Source organism: Chlamydomonas reinhardtii, chromosome 7 (assembly GCF_000002595.2).
Source record: "Chlamydomonas reinhardtii strain CC-503 cw92 mt+ chromosome 7, whole genome shotgun sequence".
Taxonomy (NCBI): Eukaryota; Viridiplantae; Chlorophyta; class Chlorophyceae; order Chlamydomonadales; family Chlamydomonadaceae; genus Chlamydomonas; species Chlamydomonas reinhardtii.
Genome location: NC_057010.1, coordinates 6,195,998 through 6,220,759, shown reverse-complemented (window position 1 = coordinate 6,220,759; position 24,762 = coordinate 6,195,998). Strand labels below are relative to the sequence as shown.

Below are 24,762 nucleotides of genomic sequence, written 5' to 3'. Positions count from 1 at the left end.
GGTTCAGACACGTCGCCGAGTTTCCACGACACCAACTGGATCGTCATTGTGACAGCGCCGGTTATTCACGCAAGATTATGCTGCCAGCACTATCCACACGCAACGGTGCCCATGTATACGCGAAGGTCAGCCGGTCACGCGGCCGATAACAGTGATGGCGGGAAAGCTGTATCCACACCCTGAGTCCTCAGAAGCGCCGCAAAAAGACCCAGCGTTGGTTCACGCGCTATAACCTGCATACAAGCGAAGCGCCACGCCAACGATGCAGTCCATCAAGACCCACGCACTCAAAGTGCTGGTTATACAAACTTAGCTTCCCTATAGTTACCAAAAATCAATACTGCTACTGTGGCAGCCAATAGTGTTCAGCAGAGTAGCGACAAATGAAATTGGTTTACGTGGCAGAGCCGGTCAAGTTGCTTGACCCGATTGCGAAACCGAGTGCTTGTCTGTATACATAAACGATGATAAGTTTATGTGTAATTATAACATTCAGTAATAGCATAAATTCATACTAGGAGAACGTGGCTCCAGGATTTCGCCCTGCGCTAGACCTCTGCGGCTTCGCGCATAACGGCATAACGGGGAACGTATGCAAACAAACCGCCTCACGAGCTTTAAATTTGAATATAAGCTTTATAGCTCTCCAAGACATTGTCGCCAACCCCCGCACGGTTGTGGACTGTCGGCTGACAGGCAGAAGCGAGCTTGTGCTTGAGGCAGCACGACGGTTGGTCTCATTCATATGCGCTTGTCAATCAGGCACTCAAAAACTCAGGCCTAAAACATGTGTACGTTGTGCAGTGGCCCATTGGCGATGCCGCACCACCAAAAGGAATTTGCTGCAGCATGGCTATCAGATGAGGGTACACTTGTTGTTCACCTGTTATAGATAGCGTTTCCCTGGACAGCGGCGCACAGGGTTAATGTCCCTGACGCCCCAGCATGATGCTGGCTCAACGTTGACCGTCCTCGCACTCTGCTCTCTCCTGGCAGCTCTACCCTGTGTGTTCGGACAGACTGGGTATGTCATAGCACCTGAGTGGGGGCGTTGACCGCTTTGTGCCAGCTGGTCCAGGTTCGTGTGCGCCCGAAGCGCCCAGTCCCGCAGGCCCTGGTCTCAACCGCCAATCACGACCGACCCAGACTATTGCTCGCTCCACGCTTCTGCAGGGCTCATGGCGGCAATGCGACCGAACAGCTCCTGCTATGCGGTCTGTCCCCGGCCCTCCCCTCATTTGCGTCCATAGCGGCCGACCACTCGGCCGCCGCCAAGCTACAGAGTGCGGACAGCGGCGTGCTGCAGCCCACGCGGCTGCTCCACGGGGTCCTGGCCCAGGCGGCGCTGCAGGGCCCGGTGGCACCAGGCTTGGACGCCGTCCTGGCAGATGAAGCTTTGTCGGTGGCCGCTGAGGGCTGGTGGGAGGGCGCGCAGTTCGTAGCAGCGCCTGGGGGTGTCGGTGGGGCAGGGACGGCGTTGGCGCCCGCAGCTTTGTCCGCGGTGGCGGTTGGGGAGAGTGAGCTGTCCGTGCTGCCCCTGGTGAGTGCTGGCTTCCTGGCCTCGGTGTGCAGCAGGGACCACCTGATGCATTTTGCCCACCCAACTCTCACCGCACCTAATGAGCCTTGCCATCTTTGATCCTGCATTGAACATAAACAAACCTCCCTCCCATCCTCCTATTCTTCCCCGTGCCCCTCCCCGCAGCTCCGCTCTCACGCGGCCGGCAACACCAGCTGGCTGCAGCAGCTCAACGCCTCCGCCGCCGCGGGGGCCGAGCTGCCGGCCGAGCTGCTCACGCCGCGGCTAGGCAGCGCTGACGGCCCCGCGGCGGCGCCGCTGCTATTGCTCTACCGCCGCGACTGGTGGCAGCGGCTGGTGGCGACCGGGGGCGTGGGCAGTAACAGCACTGGCAGCGGTGGTCCTAACGCCACGGCTGCCGAGCAGCTGCTTCCCCCCACCTGGGACCTGCTGGTGCAGCTGCTGAGCGCGCTGCGGAACTCGGACCTAGACGGGGACAGGCAAGCCGACCACGTGCTTTGCGCCGACCTGCAGCCGGGCTGCAAGGGCTGGGCGCTGCTGGCGGCCGTGTATGCGTCCCTGGCGCAGACGCACGGCACGCAGCAGGGCATCTGGTTCAACGCCACCGACCTGAGCCCCGCGGTGGGCGGCCCCGCCATGCAGGCCGCGCTGCAGACGTACGCGGCCCTGGCAGCCAGCAACGCAGCGCCGTTTACGCCGGGCGGTGCGGCGGTGTCACTCAGCAATGTGAGTGTGTCGACTGAGGAGCTGTTGCGGGGTGGTGGCGGCGAGCTGCCCACGGACGGGAGCGCACCGGCGTGCGGGGCTGTGAATCCGCTCTTTGCCGCGGGCCGCTGCCTGTTCACCATTGACTGGGCCACGGCGGTGCTGCGGCTGACGCGGGACCGAGCACCAAGTGCGTGGCGGATGTGGGGCCCTGGGGTCTGATCAGCGATTGTAGGGATCAGGATGCGCGCTGTGAATGCTCGCTGTACAGCACGTAACCTATATCGCAATTCTGTGTGTCGCCGCCCCGCTGATGAGCCCTCCTGGACCTCGGCGGCTCCTGCTGCAGACACTTGCGGTCAGCTGGGTGTCACCCTGCTGCCGGGCAGTGGGGCCGTGGCGCCGGTGTCGCCAACCCCCGTGCTTGGTGCGGCGGCGGCGGCAGGTGCTGGCCCCAGCACCAACAGCAGCATTGACGGAAGCGGCCCTGGAGGGACGGGAGGCAGCACAGGATCACAGCAGCCCCAGACCTGCACAGCTGCCGCCTGCCCGCACGCGGAGGAGGTGTCCGTGCCGTCACGCCTCCAGGACCTGCTGTTGCGAGGCAGCCCGGCAGGAGCCGCAGCGCCACCGCCGCCGCTGCTAGTGAACCGCGCGCCGCTGCTGGGCGAGGGCAGTGGGGTGTGGTTGCTGGCGCCCAACCAAACACTGCTGCAGTTGGTGCGCGTTAGTGAATTCGTAAGGTGAGGCATCAGGCACTGACAGCCGAGCCCTGCACGGCGCGCCGGTTTACGAAAAGCACGTGTGCTTGGTCCTAGCCACCCGCCCCATCTTCCTCACATTGCCCATCTCTGCTGCCTACACTGCCCTCTTGCGCGTGTTGCGTAGGCGTGTGGGCTTTCAACTAGATCTCAAATTGCAGCTGCTACATGATGACAACGCCACTGCCCGCCTATGTGAGTGGTGGGGGTGCTGCTGTTGGGGGTTGGCACGGTGAGGAGCGGCCGAAGGGGTAGGCAGGTGCCTGCAATGAAGGGCAGCGTGCCTGCGTGCCGGCAGCTGTGTTGGCCTTCACCGGGTTGTTTTTTCGTGAATATCACTCAACACGCTCGATACTCTGGTTGATACTGACCCACCTTCGTACGAAAACCCAGGTCAGCGGGAGCTGCAGAATCTGGCGCTTGCACTGGCAACCGAACATCAGGGCGGCTCCAGCGGCACCGGCAACGGAACACCACCACCATCACCAGCCGTATCCAACGGCGGATGCACAGCTGCCGTAGCAACAGCCGCGGCCGCCATGCCGCCGCCTGGCGCGGTGTTGGACACGGCCTCGGCTGGGCCCCTGATGACGACGGCGCCGGCCACATCAGCCCGCCTGTCCGGGTCCTACGCCGCTGCGGCCGCTGCAGCCACCGTGGGAGGGCTGTGCGGTGGGCTGCTGCCGCTGCTGACGGGGGCCCGAGTACTGCCCGCAGACTACAGCGCAATAGGGGGCGGGGCTGCCGGTGGGCTGCAGCTGGCAGCGGCCGGCAGCAGCCTGGGCGTTGCGGGTGTGGTGGCAGGAAGCAACCCGGCGCAGCAGCAACAGGCGGTGGAGGTGGTGGGCTTAGACCCGAATGACCTCACGGCCGTGCGGCAGGTGCGCACGTGTGTGTGTGTGTGTGTGTGTGTGTGTTGAAAAGAAAACAACAAAACGAAGCCCGCCCAGACGGCGCGACGGAGTTACTTACGGATACCTACCGATACCGAGCGTCTTGTAGCCGCGTCGACCCCGGTAGTCATACTTACCCGCAAAAAGCCTGGAACCCCCCCTCGGGCGATCGACGAACGACCTGACCCCGAGTGGCACCCATATGCATTGTATGCGCCGCGCCCTGGGCGCGCTACAACGTTGACCCAGCACGCCTAATGCCCTGATTCCCGCCCGCTGGTCGTAGTCGAGCTCACCTACGGGTGATAGAGGAATTGCAGGCACAGGGGCGGCAGCGAGCAAGTGTCACGAGCAGGGAAAATGGCGACAGCGATGTTAAGGGCGGCGTGCAGCAAGCAAGCTAGGACACGCATCCCAGTCCCGGCCCGCTAATGATTGCTGGAAAAGATCGAGCGAGGCTGTGGTCGTCGAGAAACTTATAAGGAGTCATCGGCTGCATGGGGTCATGCTGGCGGGCGTCGGTTGCGGAGCACTAGAAAGCAGCGAACCCCCGGAACTGCTGGACGTGGGCTAGTGTGTGTGTGTGTGTGTGTGTGTGTGTGTGTGTGTGTGTGTGTGTGTGTGTGTGTGTGTGTGTGTGTGTGTGTGCGTGTTCAAGGGAACTAATATGTGGCTCGCATGTAGGCCGAGCCAAGCCCTGCCCGATGTCCTCCTCCCCCTCCCTCACTGCCCTGGCTTCCCGTTCCCGCTGCTCCGCGCCGCCTGCCGCCCGACACCACGCAGGCCATCCTGCGCGCCCTGCGGCACGCCAACAGCGCTCTGGACATGCAACTGCCGTACAGCTCCCGGTACAGGTACGAGCAACTGGCGGGGTGGCGGGGGGCCATGGGAATCACAAAAAGCCAATAACCTTACGTGTGCTAGGCCATGGGGGCACGCACGCCACCTACCGTGCTGCCACGCCCGCTCACCCAAGGCTCTGCTGCTGGGGCCCCACATGTGTGTGCGTGTGCGTGTGCGTGTGCGTGTGCGTGTGCGTGTGCGTGTGCGTGTGCGTGTGCGTGTGCGTGTGCGTGTGCGTGTGCTTGTGCTTGTGCGTGTGCGTGTGCGTGTGCTTGTGTGTGTGTGTGTGTGTGTGTGTGTGTGTGTGTGTGTGCAGACGGGTGCTCGACGACATGGCGGTGGCGGCACTCCACGCGGCGGCGGCAGCGGCCAGTGCCACAGTCGACACGGCTGATCCCGTTGCCAGCCCCGCGCGCCTGCTGCTGGCGGCTGATGCCGCTGGGCCGGTGGCGGCGGCGGTGGTTGCAGAGCTGGCGGCGAATGCATCTCGCCAGTTTGGGCGCATCGCGCTTAGCGGTGAGGCCTGCGGGCGGGCGTGTCGATTGACGCCCCGGACAGTAGTGACCGCCCATGCTACGCTGCCTGCTCTTTCATCGCGCAGCTTTCCCGTACGCCGCTATCACCCAGCGCCTGTACTGGAGCTCCATCGGCTTCCGGCCGCCCGCCAACAGCACCGGCGGACCCAAGTCGAGCGGCGGACGCAGCGACGGCGCCGGCGCTCCCGCCCCCAGCGGCCAGCCGAGTGCAGCGTTGCGCATAGGCCTGCCGGTCGCGGTGGCTGTGGGCGGGGCACTGGCCTTTGCACTGGTGGGGCTGGTGTGCTACGTGTTCGTCATTGCGCCGCGGGGCGCCCGCGCGCGCAGCAAGAGGTACCGCGCGGCTCAGCCGCCGGGCGCGGGGCCGGCCACCACACTCATCATGACCGACGTGCAGGTGTGCGCATGGGGGCTGCCTACCCGCCTGCAACACTGCTACGAGGATGGTGCTAGTAACGGGGCCATGTACATTACGCGGAGCTGCGCTGTAGCGGGCGTACGGGGGCACGCCCTCTCGCTCTGTCTCAATCTCCCCGGTGCCGGTGGCGGTAGCGGTGGTCGGGGCGCGCCGTGCGGTGGCTGCGCAGGGTGCAAGCGCGCAGCGCAGGAGCAGCAGCAGCAGCAGCAGCAGCAGCAGCAGTAGTGAGCCACTTGAGTGTATGGGAATTGGTACGTTGTGTCTCTGAGTGTATGGGAATGATGTACCCGCAGAACTCCACACTGCTGTGGGAGGTGCTGGAGGGCCACGTCATGGACCACTGCCTGTCGCTGCACCACCGCATCATGCGCGAGGTGGGCGCAGCCGTGGTGGCACGCACGGCACAGTGCAGGGTTCGGCCGGAGAGCCGCTGCGTGCGCGAGGCCTGCGGCTGCAACACTTAGGGGGCGCAGCTTTGCTTGTTTTGAATTGAAATGCATGTATGTGGTGCTGATCCGACCTCGCCTCGCTCCGCGTCAGGCCATCGCCGCCAATGCGGGACATGAGGTGTTCACGGAGGGCGACGCCTTCGCGGTGGCCTTCCACGGGCCCGACGACGCGCTGGGCTTTGCGCTGGATGTGCAGGTGGGTGTGCTGCCGCTTGCAAGCGGTCAGCTTGCAGCCTGCGAAGGCGTGCAGAGGGTGCTGGCATGATGCACACGATTTGAGTCTGGGCGGTTATCCGAGGTGCTTTCCATTCGGTATCTCTGTAGCGGTATCCCTGTAGCTGCACGTGCAGACGTGCTGCATCCCGCGGACGTGCCCCCCGCCGCGCTGCAGATGGCTCTGCTGGAGCAGCCCTGGCCGCGAGAGCTGCTGCAGCAGCCGGACGCGGCGGAGGTGTGGGTGGCGCGCCGCAGCCCCTCCACGGCCCCACAGCCGCTGCTGCTGGCAGCCCAGGCGCAACCACAGCCGCATGCGCAGCAGCAGCAGCAGCAGCAACCTGCCGCCGTGCCCGTGTCCCTAGGCCGCCTGCCCTCCAGTCTGGGACAGCTGGGCTCGCCTACCGACGTGGCATCACTTATCGACGGCGCCGGCAGCCACCCCGCTAGGACCGCTGCGGCGATTCAGTCCAGCCCGACCGAGGACCTGGCGTCTCCTATACGGTGGCCCCAGCGCTCCGCCACCCAGCTGCTGCCGCCGCCGCAATTCACCTCAACCTCCGGCGCCTCTGCCTTGGGTTCCGCCAGCTCCCCTTGGAATACCACGGCGGGCGGCGGCAGCACTGTGTCCGGCACTGAGCGCGGCAGTGACGGCTCGCGCTGGTCGGCGGTGCCTGCCGCCGTGGCCGGCCATGCGCGCGGCGGCGCACCGCGCACCGGTGCTGCTGCGGCTGCACCTCCTGCGGCCGGCACCACTGGCAGCAGCAGCAAGGCTGTGGGTAAGGAGGTGAGTCAGGACCGGCGCCGGCTGGTGCGCTGGCAGTCGGAGCCGCGCAAGTCCACCACATGGCTTGGCATGCAGCAGGAGCATGAGCAGCAGACCCTGCTACAGCAGGCGCAGACGGGGGCTGAGAAGCCCAAGAAGCAATCGGTATCACTCACAGGCGGTGTTGTGCCATTCGCTGGCGGTGGCGGTGGCACTGGTGGGGATGGGGATGGGGACGAGGTGCTATCGCGGGCGCTCCGGCAGGGGGCAGAGGAGGTCGCGATGCCGTCTCCTTTCGTCAGGGCGCAGCAGGTAGCTGTGAGGATGGCAACTGTGTCAAGGGCTGCGGCGGCGGCGGCATTAGGTGCCGGCAAGGCGGACGTGGGCGGCGCCGGGCAACCCGCCGGCTCCCCCGTGCAACATGCTGCTGCGGCTGCTGCTGCTACATTGGTTGTTGGAGACGCCGAAGTCAGCAGCAGCGGCTACGGCGCACCGACACTGCGGCCGCAGGACCCTGCTACAAGTGACGTCCGCCTGCAGGCCGCCGCGGCCACAACGGCATCAGAAGCAACGGCTGCCGGCCGGGGGGCTACCCAGCCCCCCCTGGTGGCAGGTAGTGGCAGCATCGGCAGTGGCGCGGCTGCGACTGCGGGCGCACCTGCTGCGGGTGTGTCTGCAGGTGAGGCGCTGCGGAGCACATCCTGGAGGCGCCGGGCCGCGCGTGCCGCCGCCGCCGGCGCCGCGGCCCTGCCGCCGCCTGAGGCCGTCATTGAGGAGGAGGGCGACGAGCAAGCCCCACAGCAGGCGGAACAGGAGGATCATCAGCGCGGCAGCTGCTTCTCCGACCCGGATGTGGCGGCGGCGGTGCTGCAGGAGGCGGGCAGCGCAGGCGACATGTCCGCTGCCGTCGCGGCCGTCCGTTGGGCCGTGTCCCCGGCGGTCTCTGTCCGCGAGGGGAGCAAGTCTCGGGAAGGGGAGGCGCAGGCCAGTGGGCGCACGCTTGGCCAACTGGCAAGCACTGCCGCCAAGCCGTCCGGTCTGTCGGGTAACGGTAGCAGCGGCACCAGCAGCAGCCAAGGCGCGTTGCGGGGCGCGCGGCGCGCCCGGCTGCCTGCGGTGGAGGACACGCCACCTGAGGTGGAGTCGGAGTGGCAGTCGCTGGTCACCTGGGATGCGTCCCCCACGCCCACGGCGCATGTGCTGCTGCCGCAGCAGCCGGTAACGGTGTTCAGCCCCTCGGGCCACCACGCGCCGCCCAGCGGGGCAGTCCCCGGAGCCACAGCAGCAGCAGCAGTCGGCGTGGTGGCGCCGCCCTCTGCCCCCGCCACCAATGCCTTTGCGGGCGCGGGCCGCGCCCTTATGGCCGCGACCCGGCTGGCGGGTCAGAGCGGGCGGCGCCTGCTCCGCTCCAGCACACTGCCACAGAAGGCTGCTATGCCACCGCAGCAGCAGCAGCAGCAGCAGTGTGGGTATGAGCCTGTGGCGGAGGAAGGGGCGTCTGGCATGGGCGACCTCCTGCCAGAGACAGCCTCCCTGCAGCAGCGGCTATCTGCCTACAACCAAGCGGACAGCCTTGCTAGTACTGCCGTGAGCATCTCCCGCCCGGTTGCTACTCCCGACGGCACTGCAGCGGGCGCTACTGCGGCTGCCATGGTGGCGGGAGGTCTGGTGGGGCGCATTAGCAGCCTGATGATGCTGGCGCCCACACGCAGCGGCGGGGCAGGCAGCAGCGGAACGGGGGTGTCCATGCAGGCGGCGATGCAGGCCGCCGGCAGCGCCGGCCGGGAGGCCGGCGGCGGCGGCGGCGGCGGCGGCGGCGGCGGCGGCGGCGGCGGCGGCATCAACAGCAGCCCCATTGCGGGCTCCAGATTGACCCACAGCGACTCGGGCAGGTGGCACCTGCAGGGCCCGCGGCTCCAGGGGCAGCAACAGCAGAGGTCCCACTTGTCCAGGGGGGCAGCTGCGCCCTCCGACTTTGGTGCGACCGCGCATGCGGACCTGCTGGCAGCTGCCGACGCCCCGGTGGCGGCGCGGCGGCTGCAGCACCCCCCCGGCTACATGTGGGTCGCATCCGCGCCGCCGCCAGAGCACATGGCCCACATGGCCCACGTGGATCACATGGCTCAGGGCCCCCTGCCGATGCATTACGGACAGCAGCAGCAGCAGCCGCCGCCGCCGCAACTCCACAGCTCCTTCAAACGCCTGTTTGCCAAGCTCGTGTCGGTGCGCATGCCGTCACTGCTGCGCCGCGGCGGCAGCCCCGGCTCGCCCCACGCCAGCCCCGGCACGCCCTCTCCACCGCTCGCCGACCCGCAGCACCACCAGCCGCTGCCGCAGCCGGTGTACCCTTCCCAGCTGCCGTACCCGGGTGGCGGTGGGGCGGACTCGGACGGCCAACTGCTTCTGCCCTCAACGGCAGGGGGCGTGGGGAGCGGCCGCAACCCGTTGCGGTCATCGCCCTCGCCCTGGACCGCGTTGGAGCAGCAGGTCTTAGCGGTGGCAGCACTGCGCGGCGGGCTTGGCGGGCGGCGCGGCGGCGCGGCTGGAGGCAGTGGCGCGGGCGGCGGCAGCACGGGCCTTCCGGGCGCCATCACGGCACCCGTGGAGCTCATGTCCGGTGGCCGGGTGATGGTGGGTGCTACTGCCGCCGCTGCTGCCGGCACTGGAAGTCCGCTGATGTCGAGCGGCGGGGTAGGTGGCGGCAACGGCGGCGGCGGCGCGCTGCCGCGTGCGTCCATCGAGGACCTCCACCCGACGGTGGCCCGTACGGGCTCCCGACTGGGACTTGACCAACGGCAGCAGCAACAGCAATTCTTGCTACAGCTGCAGGTGCAGCAGCAGCTCCTGCAACAACAACAACAACAACAACAACAACAACACCAGCAGCAGCAGCAGCAGCAGCAAATGTTGAGCCCCGCAGCTTCGGTGGCGGAGCGGCCTCCACGCCAGCTGCTGTCGCCGTTGCGGCCTCTGCCAGCAGCCGCAAGCACCGAGGGCCGCAGCGGCCGTCGCGGCTCGCCTGCGGCCCTGTCGACGCGCGCCTCGGCGGACCGGGAGCAGGCGCTGCTGCTGACCGTCCTGCGCCTGATGCGGCCAGACGAGAGGCGGCAGCAGCTGGCGCAGCTGCGGCAACAGGCCCACGAGGCGTCCTTTAGTGCGGGCACCCTCCTGCCACCGCGTGCGGCGTCCGTGACCGCCGGTATGCCGGTAGCGGGGAGGCCGCTGCGCGGCGGGGCTGTCATGCTGGGCGCTGCTGGCACGGATGACCTGCCGCTGGGGCCGGTGGACATCGAGGCAGGGCCGCGGCGCCCTCTGCCGCGGCCGCTCATGGTGGGGCCTGACGTCGTCCGCATCGGCAGCACTGTCAGCGGCGAACAGTACAGGGGAGCCGGCGGCTCCCATGCGGCTGCGGACGCGCCCGCACATGCTGCAGGCATGGATCTTGCTGACACTGACGCTCCTGGCGCCGACGAGCCGCCTGCAGGCGCGCGGGATCTCGTGAGCGTGGGTGACCTGCTGGCGGCGGCGGCCAGCGCGGCAGGCGGCCGCAGCGCCATCGTGCCGGGGCTGGTGTCGCAGTTCTTTGCGTCGCTGTGGGCCGACATCAACAGCGCCGCGCACGAGGCGGCGGCCGTGATGCGGGCGGGTGTTGGCGTAGGCTCGCCCGGCGGCGGTGGCGCACTGCCGCTGCTTGATGAGCGCCTGCACAGCGGTGCTCGCATGCCGCCACCCAGCTTCGGTGATAGCCAGACCTCTGGCGCGGCGTCTTGTGGCGGCGGCACTGCCACCGCGGGCGGCAGTGTGTTGGCTGCAGGTGCGGCAGCGGCCGCAGATGTCGGTGCAAACGGGGCGGATAGGCGTGTCTCCACGGGCGGCCAGCAGCGCTCTGCAAGCGAGCAGCGCGTGTCAGCGGCTCCTGCAACTGCAGTGCCCCGCGGCGGCACCCCGGCCGCCGCCTCTCCTGTGATGGCAGGCGGTGGCGGGCTGCTGTCAATGGCGGCGGCCACGATCGCTGACGCTCTGCGGCCTCTCTATGAGCGGCTGCGGAACGAGGACGTACCCGCTCTGCTGCAACAGCAACAGAGCCCGCAGCAACAGGCCGTGCGCGGCACCTTCAGCGGCCTAGAGGCAGGGGGTGGTGGCGTTCCAGCAGCCGGTGGCGGCGACCGCCCGTCCGGCAGCAAGACGCCGCGCTTCATGCGGCGGCTCAGCATCGGCGGCCTGAACTCGTCCGCGCCCGCTGCAGCGGCCGCGTCCATGACCGCGGCCGGGCCTGGTAGTGGTGGCGCGGGCGGTCCGCAGCAGCAGGGCGAGCCGGTGCTGGCGTTCCGGGGCCTGCGTGTGCGCGTGGGGCTGCACTCGGGGCCGCGCACGCACGAGGTGAGCACACGGGCATGCAGGCACCTTCGCGCCGTGGTGCGGTGCCGGCTGGCGCTCACCGCCGCTGGCAGCTGTGTTGCTGACCTCGCCAAGTCTGTGTGGCTGACATGAGACCGCGTGTGTGTGTGTGTGGGTGTGGGTGTGGGTGTGTGTGCGGCACACGGCGAGCACGCGCAGGTGTTGACTCTGGTTCAGGACGGCATGGCGGCGGCGGCCTTCACCGGCGACTTCCTGCTGGCCGCCAAGGAGGTCAGCGACGCGGCCATGGTAGGTGTTGACCCAGGAGCAGGGGGGTGCGGGTGGGTGTGGATGTGACATGGTGGAGCAGGGGGGAAGGGGGGTGGGGCCGGCCGTATGCAACTGCATCCGGGCAAACAGCATGACGGTCTTCCGCCGCACGCTAACCTGGATGAGCTCTTGGCCATATCACGCGGCGCAGGGTGGTATGGTGGTGCTCAGCGGGAGCGCCTTCCGCGCGCTGCAGCAGCAGCTGCGCAGCGGGGCGGCGGGTGTGGTCGCGGAGTGCGCCATGCTGCTGCACCTGGGGCAGCACGTCATCAAGCCGCCGCAGCTGGGTGAGAACCCACGTGACACGTTGTGGGGGTGCAGGCGTGCCGTATGGCTGAAAGGGTGCAGCACACACGCGGGATGATGCGGCGGCACTCGTTAGGACTTCCAAGCACACCCATTCCAAGTGCACGAATGCACTTGTTTGTAACACGCTCAGCCGCCGCTACCACTCTGCTGTGCACCTGACAGAGAGGGACAGCGAGTCGGTCATTGGCCGGGCCGCGGCAGCTGCAGCTGCAGTAGGACAAAGCACCCTACCACCCCCCCAACTGCCGCCCGCCACCCGCGATCTGTATGCCGCGGTGTTCCCCGCCCTGGCCTGCCGCCTGGCGCTGCTGCCGTCGCCCGTGCGCACGCACTCGGAGCTGGTGCCGGGCTGCCTGTCCGCGCCCGCCGGCCTGGTGGCGCCCGTGTTCTGCAATGTGGTGGGCGTGGAGGCGCTGCTGGCCTGGGAGGCGCTGGTGCAGGAGAGGCTCATGCGCGCGGCGGCGGTGGCGTCCGCAGCTGCACTCGCGCCCTGCCGCCCTCTGGAGGGCCCGGTCGCAGGTCCCATGGCCTCTGTGCTGGGCTTCCCAGGTGCCTCAGGTGGCAGTGCGATGCCCTTCACTGGCGCTGCAGGAGGCAGCATCTTGGGCTTTGGAATGGGCCAGCCGCCAGGCCTGATGATGGGCAGCGCTGCCGATTGCAGCGGGGTTGGCATTGTGCGCGCAGCCCTGGAGATGTTTTGCGACATGGCGCAGGAGGCGGCGTCTCGCCACGGGGGCTATGTGGTAGCCTCGTCCGCGGACGGCGGGCACTGGGTGCTTGTGTTTGGGTGTGCGGAGGCGGCGGTGGGCTGGGGCCTGGATATGCTGCAGGCCATGCTGACGGCGGAGTGGCCGGACGGGTTCCTGGAGCACGAGCTCACAGAGGAGGCGTGGGAAGGTGAGGCGACGGGACAAGCATTCTGTGCGCGCGCCACTGATTGTGCTGTCGGCAGCCGCTCACTCGGATTGCTATTTGTTACTTCGCACAGGCGGGCGGCTCGTGAAGCGCGGTCTGCGTCTTCGCATCGGTGTGGACTACGGCCGGGCCATGGTGCGTCTGGTGCCCCGCAGCGGCCGACTGGACTACGTGGGGAGACCCATGAACCGGGCAGCGCGCATCGCGGCCAAGGCAAAGGCGGCGTCGGTGAGTGCCCAGGGGGGCTGGGGTTTGGGGTCGGAGGCGGGCGGGGGCAAGGGAATGGAAGGGAAAGGCAATACCGGTATCCCGACTGTAATCGTCATGTCATTCCCCCCTATGGTGACCGCAGCTGCTGGTGAGCGACGCCGCCTGGTCCGCCGCCCGGCCCACGCTGGGGTCTGGCGTGGCCGCCACCAACCTGGGCACCATGCAGCTCAAGGGCGTCAAGGAGCAGCTGGAGCTGTGGGCGCTGCGTGTGAAGCAGGAGGCCGATGGCAGGGGAGGCGAGGACGAGGAGGCGGAGGATAAGGAGGAGGGGGTGGAGCAAGGGGCGCCTTGACCGGGGACGGTGCGTGCATTGTGATGAAGGTTCTTATGATGGCCCTGCCTAGCTGACGGCATACGGTTGCCGGCTTCGTTCACCACCTGCTCAGTTCTAGCGGTTGCGCAGTACTCAGAGCTCATCCAAGTCGGAAAAGAGAGATTTGGTGGAAGGGACATGTGCGCCGTTACCGTCAATTGTCCATGGACGCGCGAAGGCACTTCTCGCTCCGCCCGAATTTTCCCTGCCACCAATTTTCGCTTCGGTGCCATGGCTGGTGCGGACGCGTCCACTGGGACGCGTCCACTGGGGGTTGTCCAAACTTCAAGCAAAAATGTCGATTGTCTGCTTCTCCGCTGGTCGCGAGGTTGCCGTCTGGCGTATGACAAGCCTTGTTCACAGTCAAGATTCACATTACGTGCGACTGTATGGATGCGAATTACAATTGAAGGGACAGTCCGACAAGCGGGGGCACACCGTACCCACGCCGCGAGGGTCCGTCTCCGGCCCAGAGAGAAACACGGTATGGGGCTGCCATGTGAAAGGCAGTCGAGATGTTGGCGGTGAAATTGCCCGGCAAAGGAGCATAGCCAGACCCGCTTGGCAATTGAAGCCGGCGGTGCATGTGTGCGCAGACAATTTTTGCCCGGTTAGGGAGCATTGTCCACATTCAAGCGTAGGCATGGCAGGACATATTGAACACCGACCACGCTTGAAAGCCCCAACTGGCCTCCCTCCACACACCCCGACCTTCCCCCTCCGCTGCCTCGCGAGTGTGGCGTTGCGGTGTGTCTGTGTGGTGCTATCGCCTGGCCGGGCGCCCGGAGCGTGAGGAATGCGCGTCAGCAAACTTCCAGCCAGCCAGCAACTCGTCGGTACAGTAACTCCGGCGCTCGACCGGCCGCGTACTCCTGCCCTGCCGTTGCAAATTGTTTGCCATCTGCTGGGTTCTGGGACTCAGCTGCACCCTACGGGACCTTACCAACCTGCCTTACCACTGTCCCATCGCACACCCCTCCGCTGCCGCCGCCGCCCCCGCCCCCTGAATGCTAACCCTCCCCGCCCCCTCGGGGCAAGACCGGTAGCACACACGCCTCGCGCCGCCGCCGCCCCAACCCCACCCGTTCACACGGTCCCAAGCACCATACACGCGTTGCATGGCGGTGTCGTGAGGTGCAAAATCATGTGCGGGCTCGCAAACACATGTGATCATGCACTTATCCAGATTCGAACTGGAGACCTCCCGCTTACTAAACGGGTGCTCTAACCAACTGAGCTATAAGTGCTGATGACAAACTGGCCAATCTAAATAGATATAATACAGCTTACAGCAGGCGTTGGGATGCACACTCGCACGACAGGATACGTCCGTCGTGTGATACTTCTCCACGCGGCAACAGCTTGGCCGCCCAGGCGCATGCACAGTTGCTTGCACGAGGAGCGGTGGCATTTGTCACATGCGATGTCATAAACAGCGGACCACAATGCATGGGGCGTGTGTGTATGTGCGTGTGTGTGGTTAAGGGGGTGCGCACGAACACCGGAGGCCTGGGCCGGGCCAACAAAGGACAACGTTCTACTGTTTGTCCTCCCCTTAAAACTTGTAAGGGGCACGGAGGACGACGGAAGGACGTGAGCTGCACCACAGTGCTGATAATCCTGCGGCGGCCTGTGCGCAGTGGCCAGTGGGGCTGGCAGTCATCGAAGTGCGAGAAATGCGACGAACGCGAAGCGAGGAGAGCTACGTGGAGAGCGATTCGAGGCATGGGTCGTAGCTAGCGGGCAGTGGAAGAGAGCGGGGTGAGCGAGACCGGGGCGACTGCTGCGGTGACGAGGCATGTCCGCTGCGCGCAGGAGCTGGACCGCCGAGGTACTGGTGACAGCGCAGGCGGCGGCGTGATAGCTGCGCAGGATGGCGGTTTGGACCCGCCGTTGTCCCACTGAGGCACTGACGCTGGCCCCTGCCAGCCGCCCGCGCTGGTGGTGGTGCCGCCCGTGCTTCTGGTGCTGTAGCTCGTGTCCTGCTGCCTGCCGCCCCATCGCACCGCCCGCCAGGTGCGAATGCAGCCAGGGCGCCGTGGTTCAGCCTCCACACCTACTGGATCCACACCCACTGCAGAGTTTGCGCAGGTTGCTTCTTCGGCTTGCATCTGCCTCGAGGTCGCCGTTACACCTGCATCAACGGTAACGTTCATTTGGCGAAGCGCCCGCCACGGCGCTGCCAAGAATGACCGAACTTACATCTGACCGTTACACAAGTTGCAGCCCAACACATGGTATTACACATCTGCTGATGGCTCAAGGAGCACTGCTTCACGCCAGGTTTTATACATGCCTCAACTGCACCACGTAATCCCGCCTACTTGCAACCTGGTCACCCAAGGACCATGGTCACCCTCCAAACACTTCATACCGTAACCACACGTCCTCTCAGTTCAAGTGCCTGCCCACCCCACCCAAAGTGGTATGCACGTTCCAGCTTACAGTGATGTCGCACGCGTTGTCCAAGTGATCGGCCCAGCATTGGAGGTCGAGGTATTCGCTCGCAACCGCCCGCCTGCACACGCACAGCCGTGCAATGCGCCCTATGGCGCACCGTAATCCAAGTCGCGAGGACGCCACCGCGCCCTGTACAGCCGCTCGCCAAGTCCGGCACGCGCCATACTCCGCATGGATCAGCGCCGCTTAATCCTGCACGTACTGGTACTCAGCCTGCAGTGGCAGCACGTGGATGGGGGAAAGTCGTCGGGCGCTGTGCGCAAGCTTCCCTGCAAGCCCCTTGTGCATAGCCAGCAAGCAATGATGAGCATGCATGGCACACCGGTGACACTACCCATGCCACAACGCTTTGCAAGCAAAACACGTAGGCAGACCTCCCAATGTCCCTCTCGTCCCTGCGCCTGCGCCCACCTTGTTGTGCATGATGAGCTTGTTGTCCACGAAGTAGAAGCTGTCCGACTTGTGCGCCCACGGCGAGGTGACCTGTGCGGCCATGGAACATTGCAGCCAGCGCGTGTGACTGGGTGGGCGGCCAACGTGGTTTGTTGACCGAGTGCTTGCGGCTTCTCAAGTTTCACACATCAAGTCGCAGTCCCAGAAGTGCATCACAAGACCAGATATTGGTTGCTGGTGAACTAGGTTGTGCAAGTCCCCCGCTTACATAGTCGTTGATGACGCCGGCGGGGTACTCGGGCACATCGTAGATGGCCTCCCACGAGTTGGTGCTGTTGGGGATGCAGAAGCCGAACTCGAAGTCGTACGTGCGGACCAGCTTGTCCTGCGTGTCCCGAAGAGATAGAATGCAGCAATTGTCGAAGTTATGACGGAATCGCTAGGCGTTGTACATACGCTGAGCGCTCTGAGCTGGGCGGCCGGCACGCGAACGCGCCTGGGCTGTTGTACAGTCTCCACGGGCAGCCAGCATGGGGTAGCCGCACACGTTGCACCTCTCAAATTCATCCCGATACATTCATCCAGGCAGCTTTCAGTTGTCCACTAGGCGGTTGTCCGGAGGGCGGGTCCGCGGAAGGGCCATCACTTCAGCCAACCCCCCAACCGCTCGTTCTACTTCCTTGCTCACGCTTTCCCCTCGCATCCCTTTCTCTCCCCGCTGCAACACGGCCGCAAGCGCCTGTCCAAGTGCCCCGAGTTCGCATCGTAAGACCGCTGCTTACCTTGAAGAAGTGCCGCTCAATCATGCGCAGGTTGCTGACCGGCTGTGGCCCTACGCAGAACTCCAGCCTGCAACAGCATAGGCCCATCCAAATTCCGTCCAAAGATGAGTGAAATGGAATAGCCAGGCGGTCTCAAATACAACCGCGCAAACCCGAACTTACAGCGTCCGCACGGTCTTGAACTTGAGGAATGACGCAGGAAATGTGTACTTCACGCTGCGAATCATGTCCTCAATCTCTGCGAAACCAGTCCAGCACCGGAAGACCTTAATGATCCGCAACACGCACCGCGCTGGCGTTGCGAGGGCATGCGGTGGCAAATTCTGGTGTTACCTGGGTCCAGCACCTCGGGGAGCGGCTCCGAGTCGGGCTCCCGGGCAACCTGTGGCAGCTCGGGAAGTGGTCAGGTAGGCATGTCCCGGCCACATTGTCGCTTGCGGAGCCCGCACCTGGTACACGACGGTGTTGGTGTCATACTCCTTGATCTCGAACTTCAGGAACTCTATCCCGAAGGTGTTCGCGTTCAGGGGACACAGGTAGCCTTCGCAGGGCACAGAACCGAGAGTAAGCCCATGTTCGAGCCCAGCAGAGCCGATCCAGCGAGACCTCCTCACCGCTTGCTGGTTTTGTGTAGGAAAGCACGACCTCCGGAGTGATTTGCGCCATCTTCGAGGCCGCGAGCGAGGAGTTCTTCACGCGATTCTCTCTGACGTGAGCAGCGTGTGGACTACCTTTAATGCTGCTTCCAGCAATATACTATATGCGTATGCTCTGGAGCCACAGGTCTGGAACAGGCAGGCTGGGGCTGTGATTAACGTGCATTTCGCATCCATGGCACGGGCCACGGGGCGCGCCCTCACCCACACTCCCGCGCCTACTTGTTCCCCCTCACATGCGGTAGGACCTTTCTGTGAGCGTGCCTAGCTTTGAATTTCTTAGATTGGGGGTGGGGTAAAGGCTGGAGGGCATGGATGGGGCTTTGCCCTCGACAGGTGACTTGCCTGCCGCTCCAAGATGCCCGGAGACCCCGCCATGTCTACAACGTCGATGACCCTCCCGTGCCATCTATGCCCGGACATCTATCTCGTGTCACGAAACTCGTGACTGTCGTCGATTATCATGGCCGACATATGATTCACATTTACATCGTGGAGTGCGCTGTCATTCGCAGCAAACCCATTTCATGGGTCACGGTGCGTGTGCGGGTTTATTCAACGAGGTCACTGAAGTCTGTTACGGCGTGCGGCTTGCATGGCATGGCCTATTTGACTGTCAGTGTGCCCGCAAGCACCTAGATCCTCATCTACATCCGCACGTGCCACAGCTTCCTGCACGCCATCCGTCATCGCAGTCCTTGTCAGCCCAACACGCAGTAACATACCACTCGGCAACACAAATAACTGTGAACCACACGCACACAGACACACACGCATCAATCTTAAGGGTCAAAATACAGTAAGGCGCAAGGGGCGTCGAGCCGCTTTGCTGCCTGGTCTCCTGCCCCTTTGCATCGGGGCGACAAAATGACCAACGTCGTGTACGAAGCGTGTGGTGGGACTATGCGTGTGTCATCACCACTCATCGTCCTACGACCCCGCCAAAACTCGCCGAAAGCTCACGGTCCCCGCTGAGCAGGTGCATGCCCCAACGCTTCCCCAGCTCGATGCCCGTTGCCAGAACCAACTAGACGCCGTTCCAACCACACGGGCATCGTCCTGCTTCCGACAACCCCGCAGCCATCAAGTCGAGTATCAAACGCTCCTGACACTGAAACCTAACCTACAAGCTCGGCGCCGCTGTGGTCACCAAGCCAAGGGCTGCATCAGCCTCCCACGGCCATGCCCTTACATGTCGATGCCTGCCTTCCCTGTCTGCCACTCTTGTCAACAACCTGCCGTAATCCGCTCCGTTGCTAGGCTGCCTTTGCAGCCATCCGACCGCCTCCTCCGTATGCACCAAGCTCAAGCTGTATATGTGATTGCCGTCGTCCTATTGAGGCCCCAGGCTGATTGGGTGCTTTACGCTTGCAGCGCTGACAGTGAGAACTTGGCGGCGTCCTTGGCGCGCCCCAGGGTGGTGAGCGCGGTGGAGGCGATGTGCTGGCTGGTGAGGCCGGCCATGGCCAGCTGGTCGCGGTAGTCGCCGTGGTCGATGTAGCGGTCCGGCAGCGTCATGGGCCGGAACTTGAGCCCGCCGTCCAGCAGGCCTGCGACCGCATTGGGAAGAGGAGAGGCGGGGCACTTGTCAGTGGAGAAGAGCGTGCATACCGTAGTATATGTCCGCGGCATGCTTACTGCTGTGCCTGTCTGTACTAGCCTCAAGCACGCAGCCACCTGGTACATTGTTTGTTGGGGGCTGACGCCCCATGCGGATACGGTACGGTACCGCCCAGCGCCGTGCCGCAATTAAAAGCCCGCCCTGCAGTCCAGGATACCTGCCTCCCCCAACTCCCCGCCACGTCCTCGAGAGATCCCATCCCATGCAACCCGCCGCTTACCCTCCAGTGCGAGGAACTGCATCACGTGCGCAGCGAAGCCACCCACGGAGCCCTCCTCGATGGTGATCATGACAGGGTGCTCCTTGGCAGCCTGCGCATCCAGATGGTCCGTGCACGGCGAGGGTCATGGGCAGGCTGCGGGATATACACACTTAACGAAACCCGTGTGGGCACCAGAGCGATGTGCTAGCATGACAGCCCCCTGCAGAGTACATGCGATACGACCCTGCGATAAGAGACTGCATCCAGATACGCGGTGCACCCACCGAGCGGATCAGCTTGGTGTCCAGAGGCTTGCAGAAGCGCGCGTCAATGACGGTGGTGGACACGCCATCGCGCTCCAGCATGTCCGCCGCGGCCAGCGCCTCGTTCACACTGCTGCCGTACGCCACCAGGCACACGTCCTTGCCCTGGCGGCGGACAACACCCTTGCCCACCTGCGACAGCGCGAAACACCAGAAGCACGATGTTCGGCCTGAATGACGAGGAAAAGATGTACCTTCGCACCCGCTACCGTGAGCTCATTTGAGCACCGGCTTCCCAAACCGGTCCACAATTCACTTCCCCAAGTGCAAGCCTCGAAGGCGCGTCAGCGCGCGCACCCACCTCGAGGGGCACACCCTTCAGGTCCTTGCTGATGCCGTAGGCGGCCAGGTCCAGGCCCAGGCCGTTGCCGCGGGGGAAGCGGAAGCACGAGGGCGCGTCGTCGATGGCGGCGCAGGTGGCCACCATGTTGATGAGCTCCGCCTCGTTCGAGGGAGCCATGGTGATCATGTGCGGCAGCGACGCCATGAACGTCACGTCGAAGGCGCCGCAGTGCGTGGAGCCGTCAGCGCCCACCAGGCCAGCGCGGTCCATAGCGAAGCGCACTACGCGGACAGAGACAGGATAGGATAACGTCAGCAGCGTCCGCCAGGTCGGGCTGTTATGCTGTTATCATGCTTCTGGTCTCCTGGCCCGCCACGCCACTAGGGATCTCCCCGTTGTTCATTCTAGTCTCCCGTTGGCATTTTCAACCATGTACTGTACCCGGGCCCCGCAGCAAACGAGACCCGTGGCCCGGCCGTTCTCAGCCACCACTGAGTCCTCGCAACTGACACGCACGCACCAGGCAGCTTCTGCAGGGACACGTCGTGCACGATCTGGTCGTAACCGCGCTGCATGAAGGTACTGTAGATGGTGCAGAAGGGCACCAGGCCCTCGCACGCCAGGCCGGCAGCAAAGGTCACGGCGTGCTGCTCCGCAATGCCCACGTCAAAGGTGCGGTCCGGGAACTTCTTCTCGAACCTGCAGGTTGCGACAAGAAGGGCAGATGAAGCCCGTTAATTAAGACAGAGCTCGCTCTCCACATCGCGCGGAAATCACAACCAAGGCCGCATCCAAAACGCTTCCCGCCATGTGCAATTTTTTGCCATTACCTCGCCAGCTCGTCCGCAACGGCCACCTCGCTCTGTCTCTCACGCCCCACCCCACCCCGCCCCGCCCAGGCGCCCACGCACCGGTACAGGCCGGTGCCGCCCGCCATGGCCGCGTGCACCGCCACGATGCGGCTGTCGCGCTCCGCCTCCGCCGTCAGCGCGTCCGCGAAGTAGTTCGTGTACGACATGGCCTTCGTCTTGGCCTGCAAAAAACGAGGGTCGCGGTGTTCCATGGTTAGCGGCCTGGGTAGCGGCTAGCACACGCGCTCCATACATGAAGTCCCGTTCACCCTGTCACATCATATCTTATCTAAGCTCCCGCATCCAGCGACTTCCCAATGATCTTCAGACCTCGCGACCGAGCCCAGTTTCCTGTGCGACCTACCTGCACCTGCTTGCCGGTGCGGGGGTCGAACTTGACCACACCGTGCATCTTGTCCTGCGCCGTCTCGGCGGGCAGGTAGCCGCGGCCCTTCTCCGTTACCACGTGCACCAGCACCGGGCCCACGGTCTCGGCGCTGCGCACCTCTGCGCGGAGCAAGCGAACACACGAAGCCACCTGAACACCGCTGGAACGCCCTACTCGCAAGCTCGCCTCCATTAGCTTGACTTGGCGCGCCCCACTGGCATGTGTAAGAGGCACTGCCGTCTGCCCAAGAGGCACCCACATGGCGCCCAGTCTAGTCCACGTTACTAGCTGCTCTCCGTACAGCAATTCGGTAGTTGCAGGCGCCTCCAGTAGTCCAGCGCTGACCCCTTGCGGCGGCAGCTTTATTCCCGCTCCTTTACTGGCTACCGGGCCCCATCTCCACCCTCAGGTCCTTGCAGAACCTTGATTCTGCTCTTCAACACATCGCACAAGCCGCCGAACCGCTTCCGAGGACCCACAGGGCATCCTTCGTTGGGTGTTACTGCATCCCCTATCACGACGCCACCAGCGCGGCAAGCTCCCGAGCCCCCTTCCTTGTGTCCGCAGTCCGCCCCTCCCCCTTCCGAGCACACACGCACCGCTGAGCACGGCGATGAGGTCGTCCAGGTTGTGGCCGTCCACAGGGCCGATGTAGTACAGGCCCAGCTCCTCAAACAGCGTGGAGCCAGTGCCGCTGATCATGCCGCGAGCATACTCGTCAATCTTAGCAGTTGCCTTCTGGACAACGTCAGGCAGCTGCTTGGTCACGCCCTGTGGTTGCGACAACAACAACAACAAACATGTTCAGGGTCTTCCCCTACCGTACTTGGTTAATATGCAGTCCGCACACCACCCGCCCCTCCCACAAAGCCCGCGCACCCCTTATGCCAACCCAGACCGACCATCAAGCCTTGGCGATATGCCCGAATCAACAGTAGCCGCTACCCATATCCGCACCTTGGCAATCTCGCGCAGCTCGCGCAGGGGCCGGTTGGCCTGCAGGCGCGCCAGGGCGCTGGACAGGGCGCCCACGGGGTCCTGGTTCTTGTTGTTGTACTGCGTGGGCAGCGACACCTGCACACGGCAACAGGGTAGCGCGGTAGCGGTCAGTGTGCTGCGGCGCTGTGTCTCTAACGACGGTGGCACGCACCCAAACCCTAGCCGCTTCCCCACGCATCCCTGCCCTTCCACCCGTGCACAGCCATCCCTCCTTGCCTGCTGGTTGTCGTTCAGAATCACAATCATGTTCTTGTCCAGGAAGCCCGCATGGTTCATGGCCTCATAGGCCATACCCCCGGTGATGGCGCCGTCGCCGATGACAGCGATCACACTGTTCTTCTTGCCCTTAACGTCGCGGCCCACCGCCATACCCAGAGCCGCCGAAATCGAGGTGGAGCTGTGGCCAGCGCCGAAAGGGTCGTACTCGCTCTCGTCGCGCTTCGTGAAGCCTGCGCGATTGTGAGAATCAGGAATTCGCCCGGGCAAAGCGGCCGCCTTACAACGCCAACTCACCCGAAAGGCCGTTGGTCTGGCGAATCGTGGCCATACCCTTGCGACGGCCAGTCAGGATCTTGTGGCCATACGCCTGGTGGCCCACGTCCCAAATAATCTTGTCCTCCGGGGTGTTGAATACATAGTGCATAGCCACCGTCAGCTCCACCACGCCCAGGCTGCTGCTAAGGTGTCCACCGGTGCGAGAGACGGTGTGCACGATGTCACTGCGCAGCTCCTTGCAGAGCTGCTTCAGCTGCTCATTGTTGAAGTTCTTCAGGTGCACCGGGTAATTGACAGTGTCCAGCAGGGGCGTCTTCGGGCCCACATCGCGCCACTCATCAATCTCCTCCACTGAAAGCTTATCCCACTCGCCCGAGTAGCTACCGGCCGGGCCCGCCCGCGGGGCATTGACCGAAGCCTCCGCGCGACGCTGACGCGTGGGCGCTGCGCTGCGCACACCACGGGCTGCAGAGATCCAAAATACACAGTTTGAGACATTTGCCAGCACAAGGGCTAGGGGTCCACAGAAAGCTTGAATGCCAACCCAACACCTACCGACGGGAGCAGCGCAGCGGGCGGGGCCAGCGGCAGCCTGCGCAATTGTCGGCATTGATAGCACGTGAAAACTCCACCGCTGATTCAAGCAGAGCGCGAGGCGCGACCGGGGCCATGCAGGCACCCCAAGAACACCCAGTCCGCGCTCACCCGGTCGGCGACCGCAGGGCCGTGAGAAACAGCACCACGCAGCATTGTGGGCAGATTATGCGAGGAAGATCAGTGCCCTGGCCTACACAACGCTGGCGTGATGTCGAACACTTGCACTAGACCTAAATGCACAAGATCTAAAGGTTCAGAGGGTGCACTTATGTGCGTGCCAATCAATCGCGCACAGCCTTGCAAGCAGCGATGGCGAGGCTGAGCAGCGGGGGCCTGATTTCCGGCAAGTCCCATGCACGGCGGGGGAAAGTCGTTTGAGCGTGTCTCTCGAAGGTGAACCCAGCAAACAAGTGCTAAATAACCATCATTCCATTGCGTACAGCAGAGATTTTGTTTACAGGAGGGCACATTTCGTGTCGATGTGAGCATGGCGCCCTCCGACACCCGAACTTCCGACACCCGGTCGCCCGACACCCGGTGACCCGAGCCTGCTATGCAGACGGGAGGCCCCCATAAAACAATGCTGAGCATTGGACTTGCCGTCGTAGCTGACTTCTGGGGTCGTCTCCAGACGTTTGTGACTTTGGGTATCAGGCCAAAGGGTTGGGACGCTGTGCCGTTTGCGCATCCCTTCATATCTCGGGCTGTTGGTGACGGCATGGTTTTGCGCTTGCCGTATGACGCTGATTCCCCGTCCCCCTCGCCGTGAGAGGTTGTGCGTGGTTGGTGGCTCTGTGTGTGGGCAGGATGCACGTGTGGGCGACCGTTCTAGTACCTGGACGCTTGCGCCCTGGTTAGTGCGTGCGCTGTGCGTGTGTCCTGCGGCCTAGACGTTTCCCGGCACTCCTGTGCCTAGGCTTGTGGCGTTGAGGCACAGCGGTGGGGCTCTGGCGGGTTGAGGCTTGGCTAGGACTCACTGTGCGCGGAGTCACACGGATTTTGCCCGCGGGAGGGTTTGCAGCAAAGTCGGGGTTGGGCCCTGATAGCATGTGATGGCTCGGCGTCTTCGGGAGCTGGGACTGTCCCCTCTGTAACATCCGCATCCATAAAACA

The 24,762-nt window shown here is 64.4% G+C and overlaps 3 protein-coding genes across 3 annotated transcripts; 1 reads left to right on the top strand and 2 right to left on the bottom strand.

Annotated features, from left to right (window-relative positions):
• Positions 1–47: 47 nt before the first annotated feature.
• Positions 48–14,273, top strand: CHLRE_07g356450v5 (uncharacterized protein). The gene is made up of 18 exons (XM_043064664.1): positions 48–730; positions 805–1,024; positions 1,174–1,540; positions 1,706–2,435; positions 2,595–2,988; positions 3,134–3,201; positions 3,400–3,887; positions 4,683–4,753; positions 5,059–5,258; positions 5,344–5,675; positions 5,990–6,070; positions 6,237–6,341; positions 6,537–11,504; positions 11,682–11,771; positions 11,944–12,079; positions 12,264–12,998; positions 13,090–13,244; positions 13,369–14,273. Exons 2-18 carry the CDS (start codon positions 927–929, stop codon positions 13,576–13,578), a joined length of 9,228 nt encoding a protein of 3,075 aa, XP_042923232.1. The 5' UTR covers positions 48–730; positions 805–926; the 3' UTR covers positions 13,579–14,273.
• Positions 14,274–15,715: 1,442 nt separating this feature from the next.
• On the bottom strand, positions 15,716–18,012 carry CHLRE_07g356400v5 (uncharacterized protein). The gene is made up of 8 exons (XM_001702011.2): positions 17,849–18,012; positions 17,684–17,775; positions 17,568–17,616; positions 17,397–17,472; positions 17,235–17,301; positions 16,721–16,837; positions 16,471–16,542; positions 15,716–16,272 (listed from the first exon to the last, which is right to left on the bottom strand). Exons 1-8 carry the CDS (start codon positions 17,898–17,900, stop codon positions 16,246–16,248), a joined length of 552 nt encoding a protein of 183 aa, XP_001702063.1. The 5' UTR covers positions 17,901–18,012; the 3' UTR covers positions 15,716–16,245.
• Positions 18,013–18,363: 351 nt separating this feature from the next.
• On the bottom strand, positions 18,364–23,930 carry CHLRE_07g356350v5 (uncharacterized protein). Its single transcript, XM_043064663.1, has 13 exons — positions 23,758–23,930; positions 23,608–23,644; positions 23,071–23,517; positions 22,774–23,006; positions 22,516–22,632; positions 22,158–22,329; positions 21,535–21,677; positions 21,231–21,352; positions 20,840–21,018; positions 20,338–20,600; positions 19,998–20,168; positions 19,732–19,822; positions 18,364–19,440 (listed from the first exon to the last, which is right to left on the bottom strand). The coding sequence occupies exons 1-13, from the start codon at positions 23,800–23,802 to the stop codon at positions 19,253–19,255; spliced, it is 2,208 nt and encodes a 735-aa protein (XP_042923231.1). The 5' UTR covers positions 23,803–23,930; the 3' UTR covers positions 18,364–19,252.
• Positions 23,931–24,762: the final 832 nt, after the last annotated feature.

What these genes read in the sequence shown, in the direction of transcription:
- CHLRE_07g356400v5 (XM_001702011.2), bottom strand. Translation starts at nt 17,900, where the DNA reads ATGGCGCAAATCACTCCGGAGGTCGTGCTTTCCTACACAAAACCAGCA. An exon ending in TTCAAGACCGTGCGGACGCT is followed by an intron (nt 17,302 to 17,396) that starts GTAAGTTCGGGT and finishes ATGCTGTTGCAG; the next exon opens with GCTGGAGTTCTGCGTAGGGC. An exon ending in AGCTCATCATGCACAACAAG is followed by an intron (nt 16,273 to 16,470) that starts GTGGGCGCAGGC and finishes CTGCCACTGCAG; the next exon opens with GCTGAGTACCAGTACGTGCA.
- CHLRE_07g356350v5 (XM_043064663.1), bottom strand. Translation starts at nt 23,802, where the DNA reads ATGCTGCGTGGTGCTGTTTCTCACGGCCCTGCGGTCGCCGACCGG. An exon ending in CCGCTGCGCTGCTCCCGTCG is followed by an intron (nt 23,518 to 23,607) that starts GTAGGTGTTGGG and finishes GGATCTCTGCAG; the next exon opens with CCCGTGGTGTGCGCAGCGCA. An exon ending in CCTCATCGCCGTGCTCAGCG is followed by an intron (nt 21,678 to 22,157) that starts GTGCGTGTGTGC and finishes TGCTCCGCGCAG; the next exon opens with AGGTGCGCAGCGCCGAGACC.
- CHLRE_07g356450v5 (XM_043064664.1), top strand. Translation starts at nt 927, where the DNA reads ATGTCCCTGACGCCCCAGCATGATGCTGGCTCAACGTTGACCGTCCTC. An exon ending in CCGTACAGCTCCCGGTACAG is followed by an intron (nt 4,754 to 5,058) that starts GTACGAGCAACT and finishes GTGTGTGTGCAG; the next exon opens with ACGGGTGCTCGACGACATGG. An exon ending in GCTTTGCGCTGGATGTGCAG is followed by an intron (nt 6,342 to 6,536) that starts GTGGGTGTGCTG and finishes GCCGCGCTGCAG; the next exon opens with ATGGCTCTGCTGGAGCAGCC.